General features: G+C 36.0%; 1 protein-coding gene and 1 long non-coding RNA gene across 3 annotated transcripts; both read right to left on the reverse strand.

Moving 5' to 3' along the window:
* Nucleotides 1-338: 338 nt before the first annotated feature.
* LOC113361307 lies at nt 339-2,373 on the reverse strand. 2 transcript variants are annotated; one of them, XR_003365060.1, is made up of 2 exons: nt 1,952-2,373; nt 339-744 (listed from the first exon to the last, which is right to left on the reverse strand). It is a non-coding gene; the product is annotated as an uncharacterized LOC113361307 (long non-coding RNA). The 2 variants fall into 2 exon arrangements; XR_003365059.1 differs by having other exon boundaries at nt 1,598-2,373.
* An 821-nt stretch (nt 2,374-3,194) lies between these two features.
* On the reverse strand, nt 3,195-12,328 carry LOC113356321 (embryogenesis-associated protein EMB8-like). The gene is made up of 14 exons (XM_026599435.1): nt 11,868-12,328; nt 11,553-11,642; nt 10,785-10,846; nt 9,954-10,054; nt 8,922-9,011; nt 7,944-8,066; nt 6,946-7,023; nt 6,390-6,475; nt 6,130-6,178; nt 5,800-5,856; nt 5,582-5,712; nt 5,399-5,482; nt 4,136-4,205; nt 3,195-3,878 (listed from the first exon to the last, which is right to left on the reverse strand). Exons 1-14 carry the CDS (start codon nt 12,113-12,115, stop codon nt 3,417-3,419), a joined length of 1,731 nt encoding a protein of 576 aa, XP_026455220.1. The 5' UTR covers nt 12,116-12,328; the 3' UTR covers nt 3,195-3,416.
* Between the last annotated feature and the right edge of the window lie 15,267 nt (nt 12,329-27,595).

A 27,595-nucleotide genomic window follows, 5' to 3' on the forward strand; every position in this document is an offset into this window, starting at 1 on the left:
ATTGTCTTATTGGTTCACTGGAAAACAATTTTAAACTTTTGCAGTCTTAGATTAAAGAGAGGTGGAAAAGTTGACGATGTAGAACATGCTTTGGCAGGAGAAGATGCCACTCCCAAGTGGAACTGATGCCAAGATAGCAGCCATGCAATCTTTTTATCCTACGTCAATTTACAGAGATATTTTGTCAATAATACTCTCGATATGTGATGACATTGTTCTGGATTCCGGGTATCAGGTTTATAGAAACTGGGCAATGGGATTACCAGGAGGTGTAACTTATTAACCCTCATTTGGTCTATTTTATCGTTTCAGGAACTGGATTAATACAATACATGAGATGATCATCAAGTCCAATATTAAGAAATTAATCATATACTATTACAAGTCATCATATAGCAAATGATGCTACCGTCAGAAACTATTATCGACTACTAAGACGATTGAAAGATTAAACATATTGTCAATTTCATTTGTAACGTAATGTAGTTATTAAATGTGATAAAATGCCATCTCTTCCAACTCACTTGCATGACTCCACCTCATTTTAGTAACTCCCACTATAGTTATAATAATAATTGAAATTTATAGGACCATTCACATTTTGAAACTGAAACATGCACATACATCATGGGCATTGAAAGACTATTCCATTATACACATTACTGTGGAAATTTCTATTTAAGGTTGTGGAGAGATTGAGATATAGCACATATCTTCCAACTTCAGTATGGCAGCACAAATCAACTGCAGGGTAGCAAAATACATGATGTCATATCTCAAGAGCCAATCACCAAGAAGAGCATCACTACAAGGTATAACCAGTGATCAAAAAGATTACATACCAAATCTCTTTTGGTTGCATTTTATATTCAATGAGTAACAATGCACAATGAAGATTTTCACGTGTTTTAATCTGTAGCATTCTAATTTCAATCAATAACAATCACAATTATATTTTTGTAATCTGTAGTAACTAACTCCAAGGAATTGAACAACCACAACATGATGCATAACGATCCGGAATCAAGCAACCGATCCTACATATGAACGCAAACACGGGATGACGATTTCTATGCTGACTGAGAAGAAAGTGAATTCCGACATTGAGGTATGACATGATATATATTTACCTGATGATATTTTCACTACTAAACAACTTCAAATAAATCGACACAATGTAATTACAGGCTGGGGATCCATTAACTACACTGGCTCAGATTACTCACTTCGCAGATGATTGGTTCTGCATGTACTGTACTGAATGCAAAGAGGAATTCGATCATGAAGGGCACCAGAAGCAGTGTCTACAGTGCTTAAAATACACTGGCACAATCCCGATGTAATTTTAATTTTGTGTTTCTTAGTCGACAATCAGTTTAAGCATACGCATAAAAGATACATAATTTCTACAAAAATTGACAACCTGCGCTTGACAATGACGGTTTCTGATGGGACGGAAACAACAGTGTTCCTAGCCAGAGGAATTGCGGCAGAGGAATTGCTAGGCCATTCGGCTGATTCCTTGATGCAACTAAATGAGGTAAAAAAGTTTTGATTTTGAAAATATGTATAATATGGAACTTAAAATTTACGATACCTTTAATTTGGAATAGGACAAGGGAGTTCAACATGTGTTCGAGGTTCTTTATCGGGTCCTTCATCGCCTGATTGTCTTCCAGGTGGAGTTACCAATATATGGGGGTGACAAGCGGGATAAGACTTTTGAGATGATTACAAGTGCATGATAAAACATCAAATTTTGCTGACTTGAAGATGATTATTTATAAAATCAATATGTTTAGCGAATACCTATTTCTTGATTTGAAATAATTTGAAATCCTCATGCATAAATTGAATGAATCAATTATAAAACCATTCAGACTTTTTCACAAACAAGTTATGCGCTATAAAAGAACTCAAGAGAATATACGAATTTCATTGATTAACTCACATTCAAAAATAAAATGTGAATGGGCCACCGAGTGTCGTCAGATGCTCACTTGCAGATATTTGGACAACAACAGAAAGATACCTTTGGACACCGGCGAATGGAACACCAACACCACAACGTAAATAGGCAGAGGGTAGAAATGGATCCGATCAAATTCAGGAACCTAATAAAAACTGATGGATGTGAAAACAATAAAATTAACACCTCCACCACATCACCAACAATGGCCAGGACTATGAATTCTCAATATCAAACCATGAAATTTGCATTACAAACCGCTCTCAATTGGTCCAGAATTGGCTTCTCCTTAATTGAACAGCTGAACATATAATGTTAAAGAAATCGGACAGGGAATATACGAGCAATTGAAAAGGATGGAAAGTAGACAGAGTTGAGCTCTTTCCCCATTCATTTAGCTCTTTCCCGATTAACATAGGAGATTAAATCGGGCATACTAGCTAACGACCCAGAATATAACCGTGTGATATAGCCCGTGCCGGTACGGCACGGGTGATTCCCTAGTTTATTACATATCATTAGGCTAACCCTTATGGGCTAGATTGAGCTGCTAAATTGGCCAAAAAGTGTTGCAAATCAAAAAATAAGTGTGGGAAAAAAGTTAACACATGTACCTGCTACTTCTCTCTCCTAGTATTTGCTCGCAGTTCAACTAGCAGCTAGTTTCAAAAGTTGAACCGTTCAGCTCAAAAAGTAACCAGAACGCTGAACCATTCAGCGCTGGGAGAAAATTTTCTGATCTAACGACTGAGATTTAAAGCGCTGAACCAAACAGCACTCAGCGCTGAACCGTTCAGCGCTAGATGGTGGTCCCGCTGACGTGGTCTTCTAATCTAGCTGTTAGATTAGCCATCTCATAGGACTTAGGAGGTTGCCTAGCTGACGTGGATGGCCAATCTAGCTGCTAGATTAGAAGACCATAGGGGTTAGCCTTACACATGTCTGACTCAGAAAGGACATAGACAACTGAATGGAGAGCCAATGAAAACAAAGAAAAAAGTCAACTGAGACTGACTTGACCTGACTTTAATCAATAATCCTATCACACTCCGCTAGCTCTGCAGTCAGGTATCTGTCTGCATAAACACACTTTGTTTGACCTTAAATTGCAAATGCCCAAAGCGTTTTTTCCCACTTAATTGGACAATTTTTTGGGGGTGTTTTGTGTTTCCTCCCTCTAAAGATTGCTAATTCCTGTGAAATAAAAAGCTATGGAAGAGATATAAAGAACAACTTGTGTACATCTAATTACGAAGAAAACATGTCAAAAGATAGTTTTGTGCCTTATAGGTACTGATATTTGCAATTTTACAACATATCTTTCGTTTGCTTTTGTAGCTGACATTTATTATCTAGTACATAATTCGTCTTCTATGTAAACATTATATGTGCATCTCGCATTTACCGACACAGATTTACCCAACATGGGGACACAAGAATTCTAAAATTACTTCTTGAGCCATGCTGAAGGTAACACATTTTTAAGCTTCCTTTTGAAGAGTAAAAAGATAGCTGGACCCAACATGGGCCAAGTCGTCATAACAGCAATATAAGCAAGTAACCACATTGATGTTTTACTCCGTCGAGAGAGTTGTTGAATGCATCTCTTCAGAGGAGCAGATATATCAAGGAGTTTGGCGTCATGATTGGAAGGTATTTCTTGTTTGCAGGGTTCTGAAGTTTCACATATTGGATCTGCTTTCGTTTCATCTTCTCGGTCACTTTCATGTGTATTTACAACTATCTTCCTTGTTTCTCTTTCAGCAGTCACCTGATTGTCAGACTCATTAACAATTGGACTAGTTGGTTCATTGCCCACTGCAGAAACCATCCCCTCTTCTGTAATAGTCACGTATGGTCCCTGATCAATTGAAGTTTCCGTTGGAGAATGCTGAATAGGGTTCTGTACCTGCAGCAGTAGATAATAGAGGTTAATATTATTTGATAGAGTAACCTGGTTAGACTCCTTTAGCCAGGTACAGAATAGGCTATAGGCAAGAAGGTTGTTGTAGTTGCAAGACAGGATCGAATTTACGTAGTACATATACATCCATCCCCAGTAGTCGAACTCCATAAACTAGACCAATTTACACTTATGATTCCCTATACAAGATTTTTTTTCTTATTAATCCTCTAAGACAGCATGGTAATAAAAATATCATGTACCTTCTTTCGTCTATGCATATAAGGGCTTGTATATAGGACACTTAGGAATTCATCGACAGCCTTTACCCACCTGCAGTGTAGGGCGAACAAAGTTAGATTTAGATATACAACTGAAAAGCAATTGTTAGTAATATAACTAACGACAAGGCAAACTCAAATAAGCCATGCTAACTTTTCCCACAAAAACTGTATACATATATATATATATATATATATATACGTATAGCTGTGCCTACTGTAACTTACCAACAAATAACTTCCCTGCCCATTTTACCAAAGCTTCTAATCCTCAAGAGAAATGCTAACAAGATACTCTTAAAAGGGTAGCATCCATGCTAACCCCTAAAGATTCAAAAATCGTAACTGGTAGCTGATGGTTTAAAGAAATTTTCTTTCCCTTAAGTTACAACCAAAATATATTACTAGAGCCAAAAGATGCACAGATCATGGATTCTCAAATTAAGTATGATAATCTAGGACAAGCGGAACCATGTTTATGGTTCTTCCAAAGCAATATACGACGTACTGTTTAGAAGATCCCTACTAATGGATATTTGCTACGTAGTTAGTTAGTAAAATAAGAATTTTAACTTCTTTCTTGAATAAAAACTGTATATTAGTCCATGATTCAATCGTCCAACCAATTAGCATTTGCTGTTTATGAATTTTCCTTCTACTAAAATGTTATGCTGAAACTGGAATGAACAGTGAAATAGTGAACTATTTAACGGAAGGGAATGATTAAGAACAACAAAAACGAAACTGGGAGAAGACTATAGTCACGTAATTCCCTAATTATGGGAAGTTATATAAACCTTACTTTCTGGATTAAGATTCTATTATTATTCATTTAAGTAAATAAAAGGCCTAAAACACCGGTTACTAAGTAACCTTGACTTTAAGGGGTTAGCACGCAAGTTGCTCTTCTTGGGAGTGCATGCTAGCGTTCCTCCTATCTAGTGCGGCCCCTACACGGCTACAAATTAGGTTGTGCTATAAATACACCATTTTTCAACAAAATTACATAGCTTTAAGAAATCTACGGATTAGGTTTTGTTATAACAAGATGGAATTTCCAATAGTGGGCAGGTTTTTATCAGATAAACAAACATAATTAAAAGGGTTTGGGTTTGCACGCATTTTTACAGCGTGACTGAATTACGTGGAAACAAAATGAGGTCTCAGAAATAGCAAGGAATTGAGAAGAAGACTGCTCAAAAAAAAAAGGTATTGAGAAGATATAATATCATAAAGGTCTTATACCATAGGCGATTTGCAGTTATTCCCTCAAAAAATGCGAGATGCCCTCCACATCGTGTTGCAGCAAAGACAATATTTTTGTTTGCCCTGATTAAAAAAAGCAAATGTCAGATCTGATGCTCAACAATAGATACACAGAACAAAAAGTTCAAGCAAATGTTCAGACGCAAAATGATAGAACTCTACCTGCATTCATCCCAGGGAATGGCTTCCCTTGTACAGACTGGATCATCTAAAGCACTGATGCACAGGAGTGGCACTGATACATTTCCCACAAATGTGGAACTACTACTACGTCGGTAATATGTGTCCACAGTCTAACAAAATAAAGATACCCTTATCAACTCTACTCATTGGGGAATGACGAAGAAATGTGAACTAGCAGTTAGTTGAAATGTAGATACCTCAAATGGTCCAGTTAGGCAAGTGGCGTAGTTATCAAAATCCCGAACTCTTCGTGACTGAAAAACAAGAAGAAATCAGCTTCATAACATCTAACATTTTCGTCCTCTTAGGAATGCAATCTTGACACTCTTCCAAAATACATTAGATCCAATCTGTATGTTCTATCCTTTTTAAGAATCAGAAGCTTTCTCAAATCGTACTAGCTTGTAAGGATGATAGTAGGATACAACTATGGAAACCAACTGCACAAAACTATTATGTGCACAGGTAAGCATGCACTTGTTTAGTGAACAACATGTAAATCCTAGATGATGTGAAGAGTAACAAACCTTTTGAATGCCTTCCCAATCAGCAAGCCGTGAGTACATGGTCTGGTGTCTGCACGTACAAAGACTAATATTATTGTACAAGAAGCACCACAGAAATCATGACGAGGTAAGATGAAGATTTTCAGTTACATCTTACAGTTACAATCATTGTCACATAAAGAACAAAATAAAATAACACAGTGTTAAGTTGTTAACCAAGTCCCTGGTTGGATGGAAAGGAAATTGTGTATCCAGCTTCTCAAGTAACAAGGTGAACTTACAGTTTTGCATAACCTTGAAGCCCAATTGTCAGAACTCGGTCATAGAGTCTTTGCACAAGTTTGCGTGTTATGAACCTGTCACCAATCTATAAATACATTGATAAGACAATAACATTGTAATTTCTGAACGGGGCTGCATCAAGTAGACAGATGCAAAGAAGCAAAAGAATTAGGATCTAAAATGTTAAACAAATCAGGTCTCGAAATCCTAATATAAGAATTAGTATTAAAAATTAACATATATATTTCGAATACGCGTCTCAGCGACTCCAGCCATCTAAAATAGAACTAACACAGGGAAATTTATAGTTGAGGGAGAGCTTCTCATGAAACTTGACGAAGCTCGTGCTTTTTCATTACTAGTAAATAGGGAAACAAACGTTATTAAAGTTCTATACTTTTTCGTCAATTAACTTCAACGATGCATTTATAGCGGTCAAGGGAAAAATTGGAAAGTAATGGTACTGAAAAAACACTTTTCTAACTAATTTATTCAATGTTGAGAAAATTACAAGTTATATACGCAAGTTTAACAGAATAAAGACTGAATACCAACCAAGAGGTCCCATGGAGAGCAAATAGCTACAGCCCCAGCAAAATAAGTATTATCTCCATCCTCTCCAAGATATTTAACCTGAAATCCGTCATCCAGTTAAGAATTTAAAATGCTTAAGCATCTCTCCTGATCATTACAAGTTGGTTATTTGCAAACATGGTTTGAAAAATCTGATCTTCTAGAATCTAACAGAAAATAAACAATAAGAAGAACTTCAATTATGCGATACAAAGGCTTTGGGAACACTAACGTCTTGCTTTATGCATAATTCCATTTTAAGATTCCATATAACTACCAACAAACAGCTTTGCGACAGATCCATGTATGCTTGCTCGAGTACGGAAAGTCTGCCTCAGTGGTCAACTCAAAACAGGCAAAGTCCTGACCCCGCATTTGAAAATTTATGGCATGTCTCGATAAAAGGTCAATTTAATAGAAATATGTTATGTAGATTCACACATATATATACAAATGAAGTATCAGCCGGAAACCAAATATTAGCTTCACTTTTACATGTCAACAAGTAGATATGAGAAAACTAAAAGAGAGCTTAAGATACATTTAAGAGAACCATTACCGGACTTTGGTTGACTAACAGACTAGCTACCTAATTGATGCATGTTCAGGCAAGGTTCCTCCAGTGGTAACACTCTAAAAGCTTAAAACTTGATATTGATTATCTGAATATGCTCAAAATCTTCATTTATAAAAGCACTCGAAGTACCCCTTGTTCTTGGATATCCAGAAGTTTCTGGACCAACAGTGTTCCTAATGGTTAATTAGTAATAACTTTTCCCGTGCATGTTTGATGAATTATGAATCTTTCATGCTTGTATCATCGTTATTCTAAAGGGAGGAATGAACCTCTACTTCGAAGGAGTAACGGAGGTTATGATCTATGATACACCTCAGGCATCTCAAACCATTTTAAACTTCTGTTAATGAAAATAATTGATTGGAAAGGCAGAAAGAACACAAACATCATTAGTGACCATTACCAGAACATTGGCGCCGATGCTTGTTCCAACAGCAAATAGAGTAGCCTGAGGATACTCTTGATGAAGATGGTCAACAACTCTCCGTAGATCATCCGTCCATCCAGCGTTGTAAAAACAATCAGACTGTCAAAAGAGATATTTCATATTGTTGATTAACAAGAAATGAGATGAAGACATATATAACTCACTTTATGAACGTAAGAGCATTTGATCGATTGACGATTAACAAAAAACAGAACGGAGAGTGAAGAGACCAAAGTATGACCAGCGGGACTCCTCTCTCTTCCATGTTACTTGAAATATGATCAACTCAATTCATACTATCTAAAACTAATGATGCCCCATTTCATGTTTACCGGTTACTTTGATGTTTTACATGATTAACCACATATACAGATAGTAATTGCAGAAATTTTTCGTAATTGGTCACACATCTCCCCATTTGGTATTGATAAGAGACCAAATTTTAAAACTCCGTATCTATAAACTATGGAGTAAAGTGTTGAAGACATGCGGAATATGGCTACCGCAGATATATGGGCAGACCGAAAGATCACCCCAAATTACAAATCAAAGTGCTTGCACTAGTAACTAATATTTGATATTTGATAAGACCTTACCAACTTCAAAATGACATTTCGCAATGATGGTTGACAGGGTGCAAAAAAGAAAAACCTAAACTTCTTTTCAGGTGGGAAGTACATATCAGTAAACAACATTTTAAACAATGTCAATCCTAAGACAGAGCATGGATCATATGGTCAAACTGCATTAAGGACCGTTGTCTTAGAAGGAAGGATAAGTGCTTGTATTTCAACAACATGTGGTGGTTTACCAGTTCTTCTATAGCCACTAATAATTCTAATAGTGAAACAGCAATCTGCTTCAGAATAAAATAGAATTTGTTTCTTAGTTAAGTGACCTTTACATGGATAAAAATGAACAAAACTCAAAACATTGCATATATGCAGAACTTACAGTTATTGAGATTCCACCAAGTCCCCTATGGTTGCTGACAACAACATTCCAGCCACTTTTCGCAATCTTGAAGACTATATGCTTTATATACTGCAATAACACAATGGAACAAGCAACTCTGAGAATTAACTTGTACCTCAGCACACATTGATTATTAGTCTGTTACAATGTGGTTTGCTGATACAAAAAATAATGAATTGAGGGCAGCAATGAATACTACTATCAAGTAGAAAGCCTCAAATTCGTATTCACATACTTGCATTAACGATAAAATGTTTGTTTATGCCTTGACCTACCAACTAGAGAAGTTATTGTTGTCTGTAGTAGGCCCTGTGATGCCCGAGTGAATATACTAAACCTAGTAACCTATTCCATTAGGAAATCTTAGAAACAGAGATGTATTTTGGTCTTTTGTTTTTTCTTCTTAAGCAGATACCAAGTCTCTAACCAGTAAAATAACAACCAAACCAAAGAAAGGTATATAGTGTGATGCTCAATGTTTCATAGTGGAGGAATTCCATATGACGCCCGCTTTCTTACATAGGCTTGAGCAGGAAGATACATCGAAATTTCGATTAATTTAGTTCCTTCTATATTTCTGTTCTTTCTTTCCACTATAAGTGATGAGTTGCTTAATTTATGGTTTTCTGTAGCCATTTCCAGTTTGTTGGTACTGGTTTTGGTCGCTAATCAGCAAAAGTTGGTTGTTGATCAAGGGAAAAAATGGCTCAAATCTGGATTTGGAACAAACCTGTGATTAGAAAAATTAGTCATTTTACGATTCAAGTAACTAACTTGAATCGTATTCTAATGTACATTTATTAAATGTTGATATATCCAAAAAGTGGAGAATTAAAACAAAAATTTATCTAATCCTGCATCATGAATCATGATAAAGTCAAATTTAACATGCCACGGCTTTACTGCTCAAAGAATTGCCTGTAAAATGCCACATTATTTGGGAAATTAAAGAAGAAGCTACTGGAGCTCTGAATCTGTTAAAGAGAGCATATTGGACAAGATAAAACTTACAGCAGAATGGGAATCACTTGTTAAGCCAGGGACTACTACCACAATAGGAGTGGTGTCATCCTTCAAAGGAACATTATTAGTGTGAGAAGCCCCTCCTGATACTGGTGTGCCAAAATTGAACAATTAGAGAAACAGACAGTAAACTTGCTACAATTGTTTGCTTTCTGTAGCTTGGAATCTGTAAGTAAATAGCATATAGGGATAGTGATAATATGGGGCCAACCACTTCTTGATGGCAAAACAGCTGAAGGGAAAATGTTAGATACTGCAACATTTCCAGAGATGCAAGGATGGGATTCATCGATGAGAGACATAAGAACACTAATATGCGGAAATTTCCAGAACACTCATAAAGGAGGACCAAGCAACAAGAAGACAAGTAAGCTATGCCCCGTACATTATTGATGAACTTGATAAACATAAATACTTGAGTAGGCAATAATATTTCAGCATGTTAAATAAGCAGTTCGTAGGTTTCCTAGCCGCTATAACAACCATAGCGCCAATAACATTGAAAAAAAAAGTGGTGGGAAAAGAAAAGACGAAGAAAAGAAGTGACACGTGTTACTTATTCAAGAGGTAGGACACTGATCACCTATAGCATGATAAATATAATCATCTTATAGCATTAAGATGCGGATATGTTACGAACATTATAGGTTTAACATACTCAATTATAAAAATCAAAGTGAACTTCAAAACCATTAATCCAGACAAAAACTAGTAAGATGGTAAAACACCAGTGTATAGTAACAACTACAACACAAGATATCCCGCTCAAATAAAGATAACTTTAATAATTATTTAGAAGTTTAAGAGTTCAAGATTTACCAGCAGATGACATCAACCAATCCAGAGCAATTGTTCCACCATCAGGTGTAAGAAATATTTGCCTGAACAAACAATATTCATCATATAACAATTGCACAAACCAAGTTCAACAAGATACTATGCAGGGAAAAAATGGCAAGGATGATTATAATTACACCAGTGACTTACAAGAGACTACATTGCTATGCATCTTATTGTACGACACAGACATGACCTTCTTAGATATAAATTCATGCTGCGCCAGACTACTGAGACATCAGACAAGTGTCAAGGAGAAATAAAAGAGAAACTCCAAAAAAATTGGGCTTATTCGCATTCTAAAATGTGAAGACTGGAAAATGACATATTGTTAACAGCAATACATTTTATCATTTCCCTAAATATAAATAGTGCAATCAGCCATATCCACCAAAATGAAGTAATGTTGATTGTTAGTTTTTAGTCTTGTGCGAAGGGTGGGTACCCAGCCACCATTACCTGCTTTACAGTTCTAATTTATATATCCCCAATCAAACTAATTACCGAGTGTTTTAGCAATGTCTGATCGTAAAGTGACTAAATTACAGTTTCAACATCCAACTATGTTAACACCAAATATGAGTCAGAACCAGGTTGAGATTAGTGATAAAACAGAAAGCGGATTCATTAATGCATGTCGTCTAAGTAGAAGTTCATTATCTTCTTCTATGTTTTCATCAAATGATAACACCCCGAGACACCAAAACACAACATTCACGAAATTAGAAGTAAATAAATGATCCGGAATACCTCTTGTAGCTGAAAACAGGAGGCCTCCCAAAGAAGTTGAGAAAAGCAGTCTGTATATGCGGACTAGAAAGCCAAGGCGTCACTAAATACCTGCACACTCAATAAATCAGAGTTTCATAAAAACAAACAAATAAATAAATCCATACATTTGGGGGGAAATGGCGCCTCAATTTGAAATTCTCAATTTCAAATTGACTAGGTCGTTAAAATTATTCAAGTAATTGACTAAAATCATTCATAAAACTATTCCAAAATGATAATATAATCAAATAAGCAATTCATAAACTGTTTTGAGAAAATAAAAATTGAGTTGACCTTCCATGAAGAGTCTGGCACTTAGAAGCAACACCCTCGTAAATCTCAGAGCAGGAATTATAGGTCAAAGAAATCGAGTCCCCTCTAAATCCATGTAACAAATCTTGGAAGAAATGGATCTCCAGAAAATTATAAAGAAAAATGAAGAAAATAAATAAAACAGCGTAGAGATAATGTGAAATGGGTATGAGTAATGCTGCTTTGTAGAGAAGTTCGTACGGAGATGAATTGGAATTCGAAGATTCCATGATGCTAAATCGAGGATGTTGGAAGCCCTAATTTGTGTTTTTGGGGAAATAGTGTTTGAATAGGTTTTTGGGTGATAAATGGTTGAGGAAACGACATAGACGTTGCATCATTTCAAGAGTTTTTTTTCCTTTTTTGTTATTTTTCTTTTTTTCTAACACGACAATCAACTTCTTGTTTTGCTTGTGTGAGAGAAAAAGATACTGCGGTGTAAGTTTGCCGGGAGGACATCAAAAGTTTTCGATTCGTCTTATCTGGTAGGTCGGTAGAAGTGTCGGGTGTGCGAGGAGGTTAAACTGGAAAAAAAAACGATTTAGTCCAAAAACGCGTCAAAATTTTTGGATTAGCCCATCCCAAATTAATTAGGTACAATTTAGTCTAAAAATTATTTAAAATATAAAAAATACACATATAAGATATAACCTTCTTGATTTACAATTTAATCCAAATATTTAAAGTTTAGTCCCAAAACTCATGATTTTTTGCAGTGGAAATGTAGGGGAAAATATAGAGGCGGGGAAGAGAAGGATTTCTATTGATTAGCCTATTACATAGGTAAAGTATCCTTTATATACATGTAAAAAGAGAAACCCTTAGGCTTCTAGTTGGGTCACACACCCATGGGTTGTAGGCCCTATAACACTCCCCCTTGTGTGGTCCAGTAGAACTCTGTTTGTAGTGCTTCACGTATAGTGCTTTAAATGTAGGTCTTCATATGTCGTCCTCTTCTTGATGACTTGTGCCAAAGTCAATCGCCTCATTAAAACTTTGACAAGGAAAAACCTGTTAGAGTACTGCTCGGTCGAACTCGCAAGCGTTGCTATCTCAAACTTGTTTGTCAAGTTTAGTTGCCAAAACTATAAGCCTTGATTTCTAGTCTACTTATAGCTAAGTCTCGGATTAGGATAGTAAATGTAGTTGAGCTTTAGACTTCACGGCGTTCATCGAATGAAGACGAAGAACTACTTAAGGGAACTTGCGGAACTTCATCAACAAAAGGTATATGGAGACTTGAACTCATCTATCACTCAAAAAGTCGTATTGCTATATAGACTTCAATTGTACACATTTGGTATTTCGAGCCGAGTTTATCTCACTTATCTATTTCTCGAAATATGTGTTGGTAAGCTTTCGCTTTAACCAAGTTCATCTTTTATTCTTGACGAAAGTCAAAAGATGATCATGTGAAAATCGCCTTGTAACATCTTACATTTTTTGTGTGAGAAAATCATTGATGTAGACTCGGAATGTTTCGTATTGATCATTCGATCACTTGAAAATTGCTTTGAAGCTAATAGTTTGTATGAGACAGCTATTTTCGTCTTCCAAGAATGTTTCAATGATTGAAATGAGGGTTTAGAATATGTAACCATGATTGGATATAAACACGGTGTGTATTCACATTTGTGTAAAGTCCAAAACAGGGAACCATGGTATGCGTACACGTACGCGTACTGGTTGGTTATTGGTAGTCCGGAACTAAGTATGCGTACCCGTACGCGTACTGACGGAAGTTCAAGTTCCGCAAATTCTGGTTTTCTGTAGGAAATAAATTCACTGTAGAAGTCGTCGAACGATTTACTCCATTGACGGTAGAAAGAAGAAAATTATGAAGATGTGAGATTTTTTTCTTTCTAGCAAAACAAAGAAGAACATAGTGATTTTTTTTCCCAAAGAAGGAACAACATCGTGGATTAGAAACATAATTTCCTCGACTCATAACTTTTTCCGGCACATGCAAGTTTTGCAAGTGATTCACAGTGAGTAATTCCTTTGAGGGAATTTTCTTTATGCTAGGTAAAGACTTGTGAGTATCAGAAGAAGGTGCAGAGGATGACTTACTCATCAAAACAGAGTTTTCCTTTTTCAAGATGTTACACTGTTCTTGGGCATATCGAAGAGATGAAACAAGTTTCTCTTTCTCAACATGATATCTGTTTATTTCTGATGAATGAGTCTTGATTAAACGTTCTTCTCTAATTGAGTTCTCTCTAACTGTATCTTCAAGTATACTAATCTTTTCACGATGTAGAGTAGTTTCTTAAACCAATTTTTCGATATTGTTAGAGAGAGATGAAAAGGCTAGGGTACCCAAATATGCCTCAAGCTAAAACTTTTCCTATCTATAAGTCCTTTCGCCGAAAGTGATTGTCTATGGACTGAGTCGAAAAAATGCGACAAACCGGTTCAAACTTCGTGTGATCGTCTATGGATACGAGATCGATACAATACAACAACGAAGTATGTTTACTTGATAAAAAGGTTCGGACTTAACCAAACACAATAGGATTGCTTATCAAGTAAATAGGAATTAACGTTTGTGTAATTTACTTTAATTATAATAAAACAATTATAATGCGGAAATATAAAGTAAATGACACAACAAGATTTTGTTAACGAGAAACCACAAATGCAGAAAAACCCCGGGACCTTGTCCAGAATTGAATACTCTCAGGATTAAGCCGCTACACAAAATTACACCAACTTCGTATAGTTGAGACCAAGCAACTAAACCTATAGTTCACCTAGTTCCGTATGTATTCCCACGCCTCCAACTTATGAATAAGTCACCCACTTGGAAAAATTCCTTTGGTTCGTATTCCAAACAGTAAAGGAACAACAAATTTGTTTGGTATCAACTCTCTTCAACCAAGTGATGTGAGTTCGACAAAGGCTCTTTTGTTTATCTCCGATAAACTCCTTCGTCAGGTTCTTAGATCTATCTTATGTTCAAATACCAAAGGTAATTGTTAAGATTTTGCAATCAATACTTTTAATCACAAAGAATTGTATTGATGCCGATCTATACAAATAATCAATCCAATCTACCACAAGGATAAACCTATTATAGTTCGATCCTCTTATACCGAAACAAGTATTGTGCACACCAAAGATTATGAACCCCAAATCAGAAATCTTCAATATCTTCTTTGTCTTCAAATCTTTTTAGATCTTCAATAAACACCTGCACACAACAACTTGAATCTCTTGTGATCAATCACGCACAGAACGGAGTCTGTTAACAATGGATTATCACAAGATCGTCTTTAGCACTAACAACAGTTTAAAGATTCCTGTCGAAACTTCGATCTAGTTTGAGTAAATCTTATATCAAAAGAGAAGATTCACAAGCATAAACAAACTAGGTGCAATCAAAGTTCAACCACCGTTAGTCAATCAAATCAATCGAAAACACAAGATAAACCGCAAATATCTAGTTTCCCACCAACGGTACTAATAGAGCTTCTCAATCCCAAAGAATACTTTAAACTGAGCGGCCGTAAGAGATTTCGCCTAATTAGGTTACTCTCCTCTCCCAATATGTGGCTTCACCAGTAACAACACAACCGAGGAAGTTTGATGTCACGAAGGATGAGTTTGCTAGAAATGCAAACTTCAAGTATTTATAGACAAGGAAGTTTGGATACCAAGGAATTTCCAAAACCGAAAATATTCTCAAGATATTCATTAAAGCACAAATTCGGTTTCCATAATTCCTGGAAATGCTCTGTCCAAAATAATAACCGAAAATCTCTTTGGAAAAATTAACATTACTAATTCTTGTTTTCCTAAAATAAAATTAACAACCTTAATTAAAATATTCTTAACTTAACTATGTTTCGATCCTGGGATTTTCTTCCTTTATCTATTAAGGAATAACTTTGAACAATTAAAGATAAACATTATACTACGTGTTCAAAGTATGTCGACATCCTTACTTTGTAAGTCCTTTTTCATACTTACAACCTCGAAACCGATTTTCCACACTTCCAAACAAGTTTAGAATTGGTTCATCTGAATTTCAAGAACTATGTGATTGATCAAGAACACTCAATAACAAATCATGGGCTTAACGGTTCTACCAAAACAAGTTTCGGTTCTACCTCCATGTGAGTATTGTGCATAGTCACACTAGCTTTCCAAAATTCGGTTGACTAGGTACTAGGATGGGTTCCCCACATATATATGGTATCTGACTTATATGTGTTGCACGTGTCCATAGGATCGGTTCTCCTTTATGCTACAAACTTACTGCACCTCATACATGGATCGACTCCCCTTTGTGATGTGTTGCACCTCTTACTAGGATCGGTTCCCCTTTACCCAGATTCGGTCATACACAAATCACAAACTCGATCATACCATCTCAGGTGATTACTTAAGATCGGTTTCACTAATAAAAGTCATACCAATACATAAGTCAGGCCTTTGTGAATAGTTTTACCAAGAACACAAACAAGTCATGAGCGGTTATACTAAATCACACATATTGGATGTTCACAAGATATGCAATGAATAGCAATCCCAATAACGCCTGGCGATTTCCTTTTCGATTCATAAATAAGTTTATGAACTTACTTCCTTAAAACACATGTAAAAACATTGTTTCCTAGGATGAAATCCTCACCTCATACCCATACATAATCACAATAGCATTTAAACGATTATGTCGATGTCTTATCTACAAAGTTTAATGGTTAAGCAATAAACCTCGTATTATTCCTTAATACTATGTCTATCTAGAGTGTTCATGCTTCACAGTTTTTTTTTCAATATGCACGACTTGAAAGATACGTTAGGGAATGAAACAGTTCAAGTCAAATATCACTAACCTCAAGTGGAAGGATGATGTTGTCGTTGTAGCTTCTTACTTCTTCACTTCTTCAAGTCTTCGCAATACTTGTAATGTCTCATATCCCTATACTTTCAAGCTAACCTATACGAAGTTGACTCCAGTACATAATCAACGACTCTTAAATGAGTTTTGGTTCACTAAAATATGACAACCAAACTTGACATACCAACACTTGGTGGGTTCAACCGAGCTATGCTCTAACAATCTCCCCATTTGTCAATTTTAGTGACAAAACTCTTACAATCATATGGATAAACAAATTACAAGAATTCATTACACATACGCTTGACTCTTGAATTCAACAACACAATAACCTGCATACATTCAATCCTTAAATGCCGCTGTTGACATTATAATAACAATGTTAATACTCCCCCTAAAGGTGAGATAGGTATATTTCATCAATCACACGCCTTTGTTATATCAATTGATATGATATGCTACTCCACCTTAGTCTATGCTTTCACTCTTTCGTTAGATAAACGTTTAAGAACAACTGTCCTTTTCTTTAGTGATACCAATCAATATAAAATCAATGCCAGTATCACTTGTTTACTCCATATATTTCTCCCCCTTTTTGTCACAAAATGACAAAGAACGGAAAAATAAAGGACAACACGAAAAGAATCTTACAAATTTCAAAATAGACTTGCAAACCTATAGAGTTAAGCACGAGGGTTCCACACACCATTTTTGATAACCAATATCAAAACCGAAACTACAAAGTAATTTTTTTTGATATGTTATCAAGGAAATAATTGTCCGAAGTTATTTTCCCAATTTAGTTTAGCAAACCCAAAAACAACTAAGCACCTTAGTCCCTTTGCTAAACCGATTGTACAAATACAATCGCTTCATTCGATAAGACCAAAATAAAGATAACTCTATTTTTCTCATCAGGTTCTAATTATCCATATAACTTAGACCTTAAGTTTTAAACAAGACAAGTACTAGGTTAGTTAACTAGCATTTCTTGTTAAGGCATTCGATTAGACTTGAATAACCGAAACCTCCACTTTGATAAGTCTAACTAAGATAAACTTAGCTTCTCTTATCCGGAATCGAATTGGATTAAACAATCCATCCCGTAAACCTTTTATTTCGTTAAGCCATAAATAATTCATACAAACCAAAATAAATCAACTTGCATAATTATTCACCTCAACCGGAAGCAATTGTATCAACATAAGCATTAAAGCACCGTAATTGCACCGAAATTTTGTAAGCCTAAGCAATTGATACCACACAATAAAGTAAGATAACAATAGTTTTTCTTAACCATAACCAATTGAATCACACACATCCATACACACATTATGGAATAAAACATCAATTGTACCGAAATTTTGTTAAGCAAAAGCAAAATATATATGAAATAAAATCAGGCTTTTCTTAAACAGGAAAACAATTAACTAACAAAATTGTTACCTCAAATTTCGCATCCGCTTCTCTAATATGTTTGCATCTTCTTCCAGGGAGAATTGATATCGAAATATCATTACGTTGTCATCCTTATGCAAAACAAAATAATAACAACAACCAACCTTTACCAGAGAAAGGTTGAAAACAGGTTTTTAACTATTGCAAGCAAAATTTGAAAACCACCGAAACACATATGCTTTTATGCTAAACCAAAACCGATTCAACATATTGTGACTTTTTCACATATTGTTTCTACCAGAACCCCTCATGATCCTTTGATAAAGCCTACCAACATGGGCTAGAACTTAATCCTGCTAAATCAAAAAGTCACCCAAACCATAAGGGTTCACAACATTATGAGATTGAATATCAAGGTAATAAAACCGAAATCAAACATCCCATAAACATCCATAGCAATAATAAAGCATTCAAGCATAGGCTATGTAAATCAAAACCATCACAAGAAAAATTATAAAACAAATAATTTTTTTCATAATAGTTTTATTCATAATTGACTCAATACAATCATTGAAAGAAATGAAAAATTGATGTCTATTTTCTTAGATTAAGTATTACAGCATATAACTTAATCTCTAGTGGTGCTCTTGTTCACTGAGGTTTCTTCAGTGTTCAAACTTTTAAATCATGTCTCAAGAGACATGTCAGCAACCACTTCCTGTTTTTCAAGTTCTTCAACTAGAACCTCGAGTTCAGCAAGAACTCCTCTTGTTTGAATAACTTTTTCTTTGAGCCTGTCTCGATGCTGAACGGCCATAAAGAGATTGGTTCTCTGTTCTTCAGTTAAATCATCCTCACTACCTTCATAAGATGAAAGCATTGTATTACAGGGTTGTGATATCGTAGGAGCATAATCGCACCTATTTATAGTCCCTTGTTTTTCCTTTTTCAAGGTAACAACTCAAAATAGGAAAGTTTTTCTGCACAAGAACCGAAACAAAAACCTAGCCTAAACTTACAAAGCTACTACCGAAAGTTCTGAGAAGTCATAGAGTTAAGGTTAACTCCCCTCTTCTTTCTTTTAGAGTTTAGCAAATCATTGAAATATGCGTTCACATACTGGATATCTCTAGATCCTTTTTAAATCTAAGCACTAGACTTTCATAGTCATCTTTGTTTAAGATTAAAACAGGATTGTTTTTCTTAGAATCTATTTTTAGATAACTTCCTTTTGGATACCTTCTCAGATTTTGGTATCAACTTGTAGGTGGATTTTGAATGAAGGTTCTTCATTTCTTGTGCCATAGCACCATTCCATCTTGAAACATCAGATCTCATATCCCCTTTGATAAAGGTATCACCTCTTCTATTATTTTTCCTTTTATAAAAGTTTCTTTTAGGATATGATTTTGAATTTTTGTAAAAATTCGTATGTCTCACATGACAGTGATGATCTGAGAGGTTTTTGGAGATGACACAGTTCAATTCGTTAGATACAAAGGATAGAGCGTTTTGCATCTTCCGAATTTTGCAATCCCTTTGCATATGACCTTTATCTCTACAATAATAACAATGCTTATTGAAAGGAATAAAGTTTTTAGTTTTACCTTTATGAGATGTTCGGCTACTATGTTGGTCCTTGGTCGGAGTCTCATTCTGACTGCTCTTAGATATGGTTTCTGTTGGAGTCTCAATTGAGCACTTGGGTGTCTCAGGCATACAAGCTTGTTCAGGTGGATTTTCAGGGGTGAATGAGCTAACAGTATTTACGAATTTTACTTCCTTGTTGATTGATAACATATCAATTCCATCATATCCTAATCCACATTTGTCGCCATGACATCTTCCCGCATCCAACATGGAAGATAAATTGATTGTGCCATTATCGAGTCTTCTTAGCTTTACAGCTTCCTCTTCTAAGACCTTAATTCTTTCAAGGGCTTCAGTTAGTTGATCCTCAAGAGGACTTTTAATGGGGAAATCTTACTCATGTTGTTTGTTACCCGTTGATTGTTGAGAATTAAACTTTGCTTCTAACTCAACAAGTTTCTTATTCAACAAGTAATGCTTCCTATTGAGATTATCAAACTCAAGAGTTTTTGAGTGTAGACTTTCTTTATAGTATTTAAGTAGATATCTGGTATTCTGACATCCATAGAAGAAACCAGAAAATATTTTTCTTAGTTTTCTATTTTCTCTACTGAGAGGAGCAAGGAGTCCAATTACATCTGAGGAAGACAGTTTTTTTGTGGAGATTGCTCCTAGTACTGCAGAAATTCAGATAGATCATCTTCAACATCTTGATCAATTTCTGAGTCACCATCTTCAGAAATCTGATCAAGTTGCTTTTGTAGGCAAGTTTTCCAATCACTAGAGTCCACATTATAGGAGTCAACTTGTTCAGTGGGTTCACAGAAGATGTTATCTTCAAGTGCAGATTTTTCATCTTGACTTACGTTAACTGAATCACTCATTAGATTCATTCTTATAGGTTGGGTCCGTACCAAACACAAATTGTTAGATCTTTTCGTGTTTGCCCGCTCTGATACCAATTGAAAATGCGAGGGTACCCAAATATGGCTCAAGCTAAAACTTTTTCAACCTATAAGTCCTTTCTCTGAAAGTGATTGTCTATGGACTGAGTCGAGACAATGCAACAAATCGGTTCACATTTTGTGTGATCGTCTATGGATACGAGATCGAGACAATACAACAAAGAAGTATGTTTACTTGATAACAAGGTCCGAACTTAACCAAACACAATAGGATTATTTATCAAGTAAATATGAATTAACGTTTGTGTAATTTACTTTAATTATAATAAAACAATTATAATGCGGAAATATAAAGTAAATGACACAACAAGATTTTGTTAACGAGGAAACCGCAAATGCAGAAAAACGCAGGGACCTTGTCCAGAATTGAATACTCTCAGGATTAAGCCGCTACACAAAATTACACCAACTTCGTATAGTTGAGACCAAGCAACTAAACCTATAGTTCACCTAGTTCCGTATGTATTCCCACGCCTCCAACTTATGAATAAGTCACGTACTTGGAACAATTCCTTTGGTTCGTATTCCAAACAATAAAGGAACAAAAAATTTGTTTGGTATCAACTCTCTTCAACCAAGTGATGTGAGTTCGACAAAGGTTCTTCTGTTTATCTCAAATAAACTCCTTTCATCAAGTTCTTAGATCTATCTTATGTTGAACTACCAAAGGTAATTGTTAAGATTTTGCAATCAATACTTTTAATCACAAAGAATTGTATTGATGCCGATCTACACAACTAATCAATCTAATCTATCACAAGGATAAACCGATTATAGTTCGATCCTCTTATACCGAAACAAGTATTGTGCACACCAAAGATTATGAACCCCAAATCAGAAATCTTCAGTATCTTCTTTGTCTTCAAATCTTTTTAGATCTTCAATAAACACCTGCACACAACAACTTGAATCTCTTGTGATCAATCACACACAGAACGGAGTCTGTTAACAATGGATTATCACAAGATCGTCTTTAGCACTAACAACAGTTTAAAGATTCCTGTCGAAACTTCGATCTAGTTTGAGTGAATCTTATATCAAAAGAGAAGATTCACAAGCATAAACAAACTAGGTGCAATCAAAGTTCAACCACCGTTAGTCAATCAAATCAATCGAAAACACAAGATAAACCGCAAATATCTAGTTTCCCACCAACGGTACTAATAGATCTTCTCAATCCCAAAGAATACTTTAAACTGAGCGGCCGTAAGAGATTTTGCCTAATTAGGTTACTCTCCTCTCCCAATATGTGGCTTCACCAGTAACAACACAACCGAGGAAGTTTGATGTCACGAAGGATGAGTTTGCTAGAAATGCAAACTTCAATTATTTATAGACAAGGAAGTTTGGACACCAAGGAATTTCCAAAACCGAAAATATTCTCAAGATATTCATTAAAGCACAAATTCGGTTTCCATAATTCCTGGAAATGCTCTGTCCAAAATAATAACCGAAAATCTCTTTGGAAAAATCAACATTACTAATTCTTGTTTTCCTAAAATAAAATTAACAACCTTAATTAAAAGATTCTTAACTTAATTATGTTTCGATCCTGGGATTTTCTTCCTTTATCTATTAAGGAATAACTTTGAACAATTAAAGATAAACATTAGAGTACGTGTTCAAAGTATGTCGACATCCTTACTTTGTAAGTCCTCTTTCATACTTACAACCTCGAAACCGATTTGCCACACTTTCAAACAAGTTTAGAATTGGTTCATCTGACTTTCAAGAACTATGTGATTGATCAAGAACACTCAATCACAAATCATGGGTTTAACGGTTCTACCAAAGCAAGTTTCGGTTCTACCTCCATGTGAGTACTGTGCATAGTCACACTAGCTTTCCAAATTTCGGTTGATTATGTACTAGGATCGGTTCCCCACATATATATGGTATCTAACTTATATGTGTTGCACATGTCCATAGGATCAGTTCCCCTTTGCCTAAAAACGTGTTGCACATGTCTATAGGATCGGTTCCCCTTTATGCTACAAACTTGATGCACCTCATACATGGATCGATTCCCCTTTGTGATGCGTTGTACCTCTTACTATGATCGGTTCCCCTTTACCCAGATTCGGTCATACACAAATCACAAACTCGATCATACCATCTCAGGTGATTACTTAAGATCGGTTTCACTAATAAAAGTCATACCAATACATAAGTCAGGCCTTTGTGAATAGTTTTACCAAGAACACAAACAAGTCATGAGTGGTTATACTAAATCACACATATTGGATGTTCACAAGATATGCAATGAATAACAATCCCAGTAACGCCTGGCGATTTCCTTTTTGATTCATAAATAAGTTTATGAAATTATTTCCTTAAAACACATGTAAAAATATTGTTTCCTAGGATGAAATCCTCACCTCATACCCATACATAATCATAATAGCATTTAAACGATTATGTCGATGTCTTATCTATAAATTTTAATGGTTAAGCAATAAAGCTCGTATTGTATTCCTTAATACTATGTCTATCTAGAGTGTTCATGCTTCGCAGTTTTGTTTTCAATATGCACAACTTGAAAGATACGTTAGGGAATGAAACAGTTCAAGTCAAATATCACTAACCTCAAGTGGAAGGATGATGTTGTCGTTGTAGCTTCTTACTTCTTCACTTCTTCAAGTCTTTGCAATACTTGTAATGTCTCATATCCTAATACTTTCAAGCTAACCTATACGGAGTTGACTCTATTACATAATCAAGTGACTCTTAAATGAGTTTTGATTCACTAAATTATGACAACCAAACTTGACATACCAACGCTTGGTGGGTTCAACCGATCTACGCTCTAACAAGAGATTCAATAAAGCAATAGATTTTACATTCTCTTTCAAGTGATTTCTCGAATTTGTCAATGAGCTGATCATTCTTTTCTTCAAGAGTCTTGATTTTAGAATCTTGAAATTCAATGATATCAGCAGATTTTTTTAATGATATGGTGAGTTCCATTTCTGACTCTGACACGATGTCGAATTTTTTGTCTTTCCCACGGAATTTGGAAGAATCTGCTAAGGAGTTATCCTTTGAGAAAAACAAAGATTTTTGGCATGATCAGAAACTTTGAAAGACATCCCTGTGTACGTAATTTGTGAGATACTTTGTATGTCCACAGAAATCAGATTGCTACAAACACAGATTTATGAGGTCTTAAATGTGTTTGCCTGCTCTGGTACCAATTGAAAAAATGGGGGTCTAACAACCACACCAAATATTTCGTTTGGCAATCTGAATAGACAAACTCCAATATACTTTCAAGAGAACCAACTAGACAGTTAGACTCAATCTAGAGAAAAGTATATCAAAGAGTTTTATATCTTTATCTCTCAATTCAATCTGCAATCAGCAAATAGGAATTTGCGAGCCCGATTGAATATAAAAGAAATAGCTTGAACGGTAACAAAGACCAATGTTCAAGGATCAATCAATTTCAATCAACAACCAAAGGTTGGATTTACCAATTGACCGATTCAACGCACAACCTGTGATATTTCAATTATATAACAAAACATAATGCGGAAAAGAAATAACACAGACACCGTAATTTTGTTAACGAGGAAAACCGAAATGCAGAAAAATCCCGGGACCTAGTCCAGATTTGAACACCACACTGTATTAAGCCGCTATAGACACTAGCATACTACCAATGAAATTTGGACTGGACTGTAGTTGAACCCTAATCAATCTCACACTGATTCAAGGTACAGTTGCGCTCCTTACGTCTCTAATCCCGGCACGATACTACGCACTTGATTCCCTTAGCTGATCTCACCCACAACCAAGAGTTGCTACGATCCAAAATCGGAGACTTGATAAACAAATTTGTCTCACACAGAAAAGTCTGTAAGAATAGATAAATCTGTCTCCCACAGAAATACCTACGAGTTTTGCTCCGTCTTTTTATAAATCAAGGTGAACGGGAACCACTTGATATACCGGACTTATATTCCCGAAGAACGGCCTAGAAATATCAATCACCTCACAATAATCTTAATCGTATGATAGCGAAACAAGATATTGTGGAATCACAAACGATGAGACGAAGATGCTTGTGACTACTTTTTATCTTGCCTATCGGAAATTAAATCTCGAGCCAATATTAGAGAAGATAGTACTCAAACACGATAGAAACAGCAAGATCAGATCACGCAACTACAGAGAAAATAGTTGGGTCTGTCTTCATAATCCCAATGAAGTCTTTAAGTCGTTAACTGATGAGTGCCAAATAATGTATATATTTATCCCTTTTTGTTGGCATTTAACTCATCTTTTGTGCATTAATTCTACATTTTATCCCATATTCTGTATTTTCATTGTTTTCAAGAATAAATATTTTTCTTACTTAATTTTGCATTTTTAGGTAATAAACGAAGTTCGGATGAGTCGCGGAGCGAAAAGAGAAGAAAAGTAGTGAAAAGCCGGGAAGAATTACGCAAGGAAGCCGCAAAGAATGGAGCGCACGTCCAAAAAGCTAGGAATGGGCTCAAGGAGGAAGAATTGTTCTTAAAGAAGATATGGGCTTGGCATACCCAAGGCCCAAAACCCTTACCCAAACCCATTTTCTACATCCATACCCGCGTCCATTCCCGACCGTCAGATTGGATCGCATATGCATCCTACGGTCGCTTCTTTTCCTGCGCATCAAACCTCGATACTTCCGCTTAACACTACAACACCTAACTCCATCTGGTGCCGTTAATTTCGTTATACTTCAGAATCCAACGGTTTCTCCACATACGCTTCCATATAGCCGTTGGATCAATCCTCCTTCTTTACATCCAACGCTCATCGCCGCTGATCATCAACTCCGATGTACCTGCTCCACAGCGAAATATCCTATACCCTAAAGCCCATCGAGAGTTTTCTCATTCACTTCTTCTTCTCTTCCCTTCTTCTTCCCCCTTCCTGTCCGTGTACAGACACCATGTCCGCCACCACCACTGCCGTACCACCAAACGCCACTCCTTCACACCGTACACCACCACCAACTCCACTATAATCATTCCCCCCATCTTCTAGCCATCTATCCTACCAATTTCTTTTCTTTTCTTTCTCAGAAAACCCTAGGAAAGAAATTGGTACAATAGCTAGGGCTAGAGAAGAAATAGAAGCATGGGAATGGAACAGAGGACCAAGGAGAAGAATGGGTCGAAGAAAAACTCGTCAAATCACATCAATATGGGTAAGAATTACCAAACCCTAAATTTTCTGATTTGGGGGAATTTATTAAAGAACCCTAATTTTGTAATTTGGGGGAAAACCCAAATTGGGTCTGTGGGTATAAATAGAAGGGACTGTAGTGTTGTTGGGTATGCCTGGATTAGCCAGTGTGTCCAGAACTGTGAGTTCTGTAAACAAATTCCATTTTTTGCTCTTGTTTTATCCATTGTTAACTGTTACTGTGAGGTTATTGTTGTTGTTTTCTTTTAATTTCAGTTTTACCATGTTTTAGTTTGTCACCTTGCTGAGGCTCATATGAAGCTTTAGTGGACTGTTAAGTAGTGGAATGTTAGGTTAGAAGCCTTAGTTCACTGAATTGATTGAGCAATGGGAGAAATCAGTGCTCACTAGTGCTTGTGATTGATTATACTGTCAAAAGACAGTCAATACTAGGAGCACATCAGTTGAGCAAGCTGATTATCTTGCTATTCCCTTTTTGTATGCTTAGGATCTTAAGTTGGCCTTAACTGTCACTTAGTTCCATTAGGGACTCAACCTAGAATTACATTATCTGGATAGGTCACAAGGGTGGATTCAAAGCCTTAGCTTAACCCACAATTTGTTTTCACTGTCACTTGCAACTCTAATTCTGTTATTCTTATTGCTCAGTTGAGTCTTCCTTGCTGCTTTGTTTAGTTTTTGTGCAATCTACAGCCTGTTGTGCACTGAAATCAGTGCACAAACTCTCCCCTGCCCTTGGCTTAGGCCTTGGTTCCATTGTTCTTGTTTAGTTTCATTGTTCTGTCACCTGTTTTGTGTTTTGTATTTGTATCTGTTTTCTTGTGTTTATTGTTTTATCATCCATTGTCTCATTATTTCACTACCATCTTCATTGCTTTGTAAATATCACAGCTTCACTGCCACTATTTGCTCTTTCTTCTCATTTGTTTCTCATGTTCTTGTTACTGCATTCATTACCTTGTTTTACAAAAGCCCATTGTAATCTGTTTAAAGCTCAAAAGCCTAGTTCACTGCCAGGCTCAAAAACCCAAGCCCAGTTCACAATTGAACTGTTGAGCCCAAGTTCACAGTTCATTCCAAAATCATTCAAAGGCCCAAGGCCTAAAGCACTTCATCATTACAAACAAACCCATTACGCCCAAGTTACTCAAAGGGTATTCAAAGCTCAACAGTTCCAAAGGGTATTCATAACCCATTGGTACCACAACCCTTTGATACCTAAAGCCCAATAGCAATTTTAGAGCCCAAAATAGCTAGAAACTCCAAACACACCCAGTCTCTGTGGATCGACCCGTACTTGCACGAGCTACAACTGACGACCGTGCACTTGCGGTATTACTGTAGGCCCGCGTTTCATTTCGCTTCAATTTTATACGCTTTCCCGGACCCACCATTAACCTACAGGGTTTCGTGAAAAACCAAAGGTTAAAGGAGAATCGACTCTAGCTTATGCAACTAGTATCACACAGGAGGTGTGGGGATTAGGTTTCCCAGTTGCGAGAGTTCCCCTTTATATAGTTTTCAAATCAGGGTTTGCAATCTAAGTTACCTTGGTAACAAAGCATTCAATATTCACCGTTAGATGAAAACCTGATTAGACTTAAGATAATATCTTTCAACCGTTAGATCGAATTTAGCTTGTTATACACAAATGAAATGTACCCTCATTTAGGTTTATGTAGTCGTACCTAAACGTGTACACCATGTTGGCTCAA

This window comes from Papaver somniferum, chromosome 3, assembly GCF_003573695.1.
Source record: "Papaver somniferum cultivar HN1 chromosome 3, ASM357369v1, whole genome shotgun sequence".
NCBI lineage: Eukaryota > Viridiplantae > Streptophyta > Magnoliopsida > Ranunculales > Papaveraceae > Papaver > Papaver somniferum.

What these genes read in the sequence shown, in the direction of transcription:
- LOC113356321 (XM_026599435.1), bottom strand. Translation starts at nt 12,115, where the DNA reads ATGGAATCTTCGAATTCCAATTCATCTCCGTACGAACTTCTCTACAAA. An exon ending in GCTCTCCATGGGACCTCTTG is followed by an intron (nt 6,476 to 6,945) that starts GTTGGTATTCAG and finishes ATGTATTTATAG; the next exon opens with ATTGGTGACAGGTTCATAAC. An exon ending in ATTCCCTGGGATGAATGCAG is followed by an intron (nt 5,483 to 5,581) that starts GTAGAGTTCTAT and finishes TTTTTTAATCAG; the next exon opens with GGCAAACAAAAATATTGTCT.